Source organism: Camelus bactrianus, chromosome 18 (genome assembly GCF_048773025.1).
Source record: "Camelus bactrianus isolate YW-2024 breed Bactrian camel chromosome 18, ASM4877302v1, whole genome shotgun sequence".
In the NCBI taxonomy this organism is placed as follows: domain Eukaryota; kingdom Metazoa; phylum Chordata; class Mammalia; order Artiodactyla; family Camelidae; genus Camelus; species Camelus bactrianus.
Window position 1 is genome coordinate 16,959,672 of NC_133556.1, and position 6,260 is coordinate 16,965,931.

The 6,260-nt window shown below is 54.1% G+C and overlaps 1 protein-coding gene across 2 annotated transcripts in view; it reads right to left on the reverse strand.

Moving 5' to 3' along the window:
* Positions 1-6,260, reverse strand: part of AQP8 (aquaporin 8) — a 23,978-nt gene extending 17,718 nt beyond the window's left edge. The window contains exons 1-4 of one of the 2 annotated variants that reach the window (XM_074346172.1): positions 5,357-5,509; positions 4,965-5,218; positions 2,030-2,156; positions 225-439 (exon numbers count right to left, since the gene is read on the reverse strand). In XM_074346172.1, coding sequence (XP_074202273.1) covers positions 225-439; positions 2,030-2,156; positions 4,965-5,218; positions 5,357-5,368 — 608 coding nt within the window. In that variant the 5' untranslated portion in view covers positions 5,369-5,509. Of the gene's footprint in view, positions 1-224; positions 440-2,029; positions 2,157-4,964; positions 5,219-5,356 lie in introns of both variants that reach the window. The other variant, XM_045521119.2, reaches the window with a different exon arrangement.

The following is a 6,260-nucleotide window of genomic DNA, read 5'->3' on the forward strand; positions in this document are numbered from 1 at the left end:
CTTATCAGAGGGGCATGGCGGTGGCCTCCTTGGATGCCACAGTCCCCGCCACTCCCTGTTGCCTGCCTAGTGCCAGCCCATGTCCCTCACTGGCATTACTTTCACAGCTTCTGTTGGCAGCTGAGTCCATGACCCTCACGTAAGCTCTACAGGCCGGCCCACCTCCAGAGCCAAGCCTTGGCCACAGGCTGAGCACTGTAGTCCCAAGGCCGAGCGGCACTCACCCTGCCAGGATGTCCACGGTGACAGAGAAGCCGATGCAGAACGGGGCCAGAGGACCCTGTGTCTTCTCATTGATGGCACCCATGCACACGGCCAGGGCCAGCAGTGTCGTCAGGATGATCTCCGCCACCACCGCCCCTGCCACCTGCCCCTGCTCCTGGACTGTCACAAAGGCCGCCCCAGACGCATTCCAGAACCTCTCCTCGGGACTCACAGCCTGTGGAGAGAAGTCAAGTCACTCAGCCTCATGGAGGAGGGTAGAGACAGCTGAGGGTCCTGCCAGTGTGCAGGCAGACACATCTGGATCCACCCCCCAGCTCCACCGTTCCTACTGTGGGGCTCTGCATGAGCTATTGGACTTCTCTGAGCCTCACTGTGCTCACCTGTACAATGGGGATAACCCAGCGGTGGTTCCAGGCGCAGTGGGCCTGAAGTATATGGAACTGAGATGACCCTCTTTGAGAAAGAATACAAAAATATCTTCCTTTTACCAACTTTGTAAACACGTATAACCAGGTGACTACATTGCCAGCCCTCTGAAAGACCCCTTCAAAGGAGGAGAGCCCTGAAGCTTAAACCCCACTGTCTTCCCAGGAAATGGGCCTCAGGCTCATCACAGCACCGGGGGAGGGAAGACAGCACAGCAGACAAGCTTCTGGACCCAGGACCCAAATCCGGGGCTCTGCTGCTCCCCAGCTCAGCTGAACTTGGGCAAGTCACTGCCTTCTCTGTGTGTCTGCTTCCTCCTCTGTAAAGTGGGCTGATAATAATAGTAGCTCCCAGCCCAGGCAGTGGGTGTTCTCCAGGGACTGACCCTGGCTTCTGGGGACGTGGTGGGTGATGAGCAGAGAGGACTTATGTCAAGTGCTTGGCAGAGAGGGCGCATCCGTGAACGGCAGCCGCTGCCCTGCCCTGGTCTCCACCATGTCTGACAAGTTTGCAAGGGGCCCAGCCTGGGGGGAGTCTGGACGCTGCTTTACATTGAGAATCAGAACAGGAAGGTCTGGGTCCCCTTCTAAACAGACAGGGGAACAGAGTCTCATGGGGGCACAGGGAGACCTGGGCAGGAAAGACAGCAAAACGGGATTTGGGGCCAAAGTCTGCAATGGGCAGTGCTTAGAGCCACAGACCAAACCCCAGCCAGGCTAACGGGGTGCCCCCTCCACCTCCTTCCACCTCCCCAACCCCCCAACCTCGACCTCGGCACACGCCAAGCAAGGTTGAGGCTTAAGAATAGCAGGAAAGGAAGAGAGAGAGAGAAGGGAAGAAAGAAAAAAGGAAGCCAGGCAGGCAGAGAGGAGGAAAGCAGTCCAGCCACGGAGTGGCGTGTAAAACTACAGAAGCTTGGGCTGAAACCAGTGATTGAATATTTACTCCCATCAAAGGTGGCGTAACTCAGTTTAAAGGCAGGCAAACTGGAGAACACGGAGAGAAATCCATTCAGGTTTCTCAAGAATAACCACATGCAACCTGTACCCTCAGTCCGTGCTTAGTGAGATGTTTGTAGAGTTAATGAATTTAAAAAAAATAAAATTATCGAAGCCAGAAATGGACTTAGGAACAGAAAACTCAAGTTCTGAATTCTGCTTCCTGGTTTGTCCAGGGAAGGGCTGTGTCCAGACATGGACAGAACAGAGTGGGTTTGGAGGAAACAAAGGGCCCTTTGACTGTCCCCTCCCCGGTATGAGGGCCCACCCAATCCCACTGGAGGCAACAGGAAAAGAATCGGACAGTCCCCACCCCCCACACACCCCAGCAGCCCCGTCAGAGCCAGCCCCCCAGCCCAGTCCCCTTGGGGGTCACCCACCTTGGCCAAGGCAGCCCCGATCAGTCCTCCGCACAGCTGGGAGATCCAGTAGGGAAGGAGCATCACCAGGTTGAGGCCTCCGACCAGCATGGCTGCCAGGGACACCGCAGGGTTGAAGTGTCCACCACTGTCACCCACAAAAGCAGAAGGAGTCGTGAGGCCAAAGCCCAGGCTGTCACCAAGGGAATGGGTTCCAATAGCTGCCCCACCCCTTGGTTGGCTTTGCAGGGCCAGAGTCAATCAAGCGCCAGCCCAAGTAGGAAACAGGCACCAAATCACATTCTTTTCCCCTGAGGTGCCGGGTGGTGGGGTAACGGATATGGGGGAGAGCCTGGGAGAGGAGGGCAGCCGGGTTCCTGTCCCACGCTCAGATCCCGGAATGGCCCAGAGGAAGAATGCGGTGAGAAATCATCTCTCCTTCCAGACTCCCTCAGAGCTCCCTCCAGCCCTTCAGAGCTGTGGCCACAGGTCAGAATGAGACCCCAGGCTCCAAATTCATAGCCCAAGAGCGGTATCCTGGCCTCCCCTTAGAAGTAACCAGGCCCCGAACAACAGCTCCTGACTGGTTAACTACTCAACCAATAAAATTTCTAGTTTTGGTCTGAAACTGTGATTAGCATTAAGTGTAAAATTGAGATTAGAGGTTCGTGGAAATGGCATTGGGAATCAGAAATGAGTCTGGAGGGTCATGATTGAGTTGGGGATTGGGATCTGAAGTTTGGGATGTGAAGTGGGGTTAGACAAAGTTGAACCTAGGGTCAAAAACAGGTTCAAGTTGACTAGCCCCTCCATTAGTTGTGGGCAAAGAGCCTTCCTTTTCACCAAGATGTCCAACCAGTCCAAGTCCCAGAACCAGGAGGCCCCCTCCAAGGCCCTGCTACTCTCTTGACATCCTAGTCCCACTCAGATGGAGGAGCTATCCTGAGAGGTTGGCCCACCAAATCCCTCTTGTGCATGGAATGGACACCCCCAATAAAAAGGAGAGTGACCCCAAGCCCAGGGAATCACCCTAGATGTGTAGAACCCACCAATGGGCCTGCCCTCCCCCAGTGGACACAGGGCATTGAGCTGAGACCAGACAGAGGACCTGGGCTCTGGACACAAGAACTTTGTTCCACGTGCTGGTATCTCGGGACCCGCTGCCCCGGCTTCTCTGGCCCAGCTATATGCACAGGCCCTCGGGTGAGCTTCCTGCAAGGCTGGGAAGTGTCAGCTGATCTCAGACTCAGTAGGTGGGAGGAGGGGCAGCCAGGCCCTCTTGGCCTCAATTCAGGCCCATGACCAAGCATAGCCTGGGCCCTGCTGAAACGTAGGAATGAAGGTGGAGGTGGGCGGCAGCCTCACACGGGAGACTGCAGAGTTAGAACCCTCTCTGGCCATCAGCCTCTCCACCATCTCACCGAGCCCAAACGGGGGGAGAGAAAGAGTTACTCAGAGCATGGCTCAACCAGGAGAGGGATGGAACACCACCCCATTCCAGAAACTGACTGCACATTCATCAACAATAAAACCACCAAGACAGTTTCTTAGTTTGCTCAACAAATATTTATTGAACACCTACTATGTGCTAGGTGCTGTGTTGGGTGCTTCCACAACCTCAAAGTCAGAGCCCAGCACGCAGGAGGTACTGAATAAATATTTGTTGACGAAACAAATGGTTGGAAAAACCGGCTGGTATTTCAGTAGGCAGTTTACTACAGTGCATAACAGGTGTTTTCGCTGGCCAGCTGGCCTGGGTAAACCCTAGATCTGCCACAGAAAAGCTGTGTGGCTGTGGGCAAATTACATAACCTCTCTGAGCCTCAATGATCGCTACCCCATCAAGGCTGTTGCAAAGATAATTAATACATATTCATATAGAGTATGATATACATAGTTAATACCAGCATATCGTTAGTATTCAGTAAATATCAGCTATTATTAGTAGTAATACCCCATTTATACCACTGCACAGAAAGGTTCAGCTTTTTGCCCTGGTCAACCAGCTAAGACATGACAAAGGTCGCCTCCAAGCCCAGACCCTCCGGAACAGAAGACCGTGTGTTTTTCATTCTACCTGCAGCTTCCTTTGGATGTTTAAAGAGAAATATTAAGAGTCCCCTTTCCCTTTCTGTTCTCCTGGGAAACAATGTTTTAATTTCCTTACTCAGATCTGTTTCCTGTGCAAGGTTAAATACAGACCAACCACGTTCTAGGTCACCTTGCCAGGAGCCCCCTCCAAGACATTCATCATGGCGGCTGGTCCTCCTGGGAGCCCACGCCCTCCCCGTGGAGCTCCCGTCCAGGTGAAGGCTGAGCCAGAGGAGGCCCTCGGCCCTCCCTGCCCCTGGGCGGGTTCTCCGGCTGCCTCCAAAGCTGGAGCAAACCCCGTCCTAATGGCGACAATAATACACCAGCCAACAGTGATTGAGTGCTTACGTAGATTAAGCTCTTTAAATCATTTCTTCCTGTGCCTTCCCCATGAGGCACCGGGTTTGGGCCAGACAGCTTGGGTTTGCCTCCTGGCTCTGCCATGGAAACTTGGATGCGTGTCCTGACCTTTCTACTTTCAAAGCTGGAAAATGGGGCTAATCACGGTACCTACCCCATGGGGTTGTTGGGAGGATTAAATGAGTTGCCATCTTGTAAAGGGCTTAGAGTATTGCCTGACATGTGGTCAGCACCATACCTGTGTTGGCCTGAGAAATAAGATTTAGACAGTACCCTGCTGTTCCCATTTCACAGGTGGGGAAGGTTGGGTTTGGAGAGTGACCTGCCCAAAGCCACAGAGCTCAAAGACTGAGGAGCCAAGACTTGAACCCAAGCCTACTTTCTTATCGCTACTGCTCTTGGGATCCTGGACAGGGGCCCAGGCGTCCCTACTGACAGCTCTGCTCCCCACCCCCGGTGAGCACCCCAGGTGAGCACCAGGCTGAGTGCTCGGAGCTGCTCTCACCTGATACTCCCCAGGGTGGCGATGACCAGGCCCAGGGCCAGCCCGTGGGCCAGCGCCGGCTGCAGCAGCCCAGTGTCCGTCCCATTCTCGATAACTGACAAGCATCCGATGAAGATGAAGAGGGCAGAGCCCAGCAGTTCGACCAGACAGGGCTGCACGAACCGCTCGTACCAGGACCCGCGCAACCTGCCCCCCTTGTTGGGCTCCTTCACCTTGACACCATCAAACTCCACGTCACACATGGATGCAGCTGCCTGTAGTCGGGAAAAGGAAGAGGGACACGGGTGGGAGGAAAGCCCGGAAAGAAGCCCCCAGGGCCTCGATCTTGAATTAATTCTCAGCAACCCCTGGACGGGCCAGGCTGCAGAGGAAGAGGCCAGCAGAGCACTCACCTCTGCAGACATCAGGACGGAGGTGACTCTGGACAGGGTGCTCGCCTGCGCTGGCTGGGAAAGCCCCACCTGCTCTCCCGGATGGGACACTCTTATCTCCAGGACCGAGGCCGCCAGCCCACTCCGGGCTCTGCCCCTTTTAAAGGGCAACAGAGGCTCCTGAGGGTGTCAAGAAAGCAATAAAGCCCAGTGGGAGGTGGCCCAGGGCCAGAAAAGGAAGCATTTTTTTAAACCTCAACTGGGCAGGGCAAGGGGTGGTCAAGAATTACTAAGCTTTCTGCCAGCAAAGGGAAAAGGCATTGGCTTAGCTGCGTCACCCAGGGAGGGCACCAGGTCTCCCTGCAGGAGATGGGGGGCCGAGCTCCCCAGCTCCCATGGTCACCATCAGTGTCCAGAGGAGACCCACAGGTATAGGAGAACATGAGGAGGACCCCACCAGACTGGGACCACACACAGGAAGTGACAGTAACCCCACGATTCTTCCACGGATTTCCACAGACATCTGGAATCTGAGGCCCCGACACATCCACTCACTCACCCTGATCGGCTGATCCAGGACTGAGGGTGTAGACGGATGACCGTCTCCTGAGGCAGCAGAGGCAAGAGGAGAGTCTGTGGACTCTGGAAACAAGCTGCCTGGATTTCAGTCCCAGCTCCTCTGTGAGCTGGCTAAGTAACCTTGAGCATGTAACAACCTCTGAGCATCTCTGTTTTCTCCACTGTGAAGCATGGCTGAGAGTGTAGTACCCATGACATAGGGTTGTTGTGTAATTTAAATGAGTTAATATGACAAAGTGTTAAAAACCTTATGGCAACTGCAAACCAAAAATCTTTAATAGATGTACACACAAAAAAGAAAAAGAAATCCAAATATAATACTCAAGAGAGTCACCAAATCAAAGAG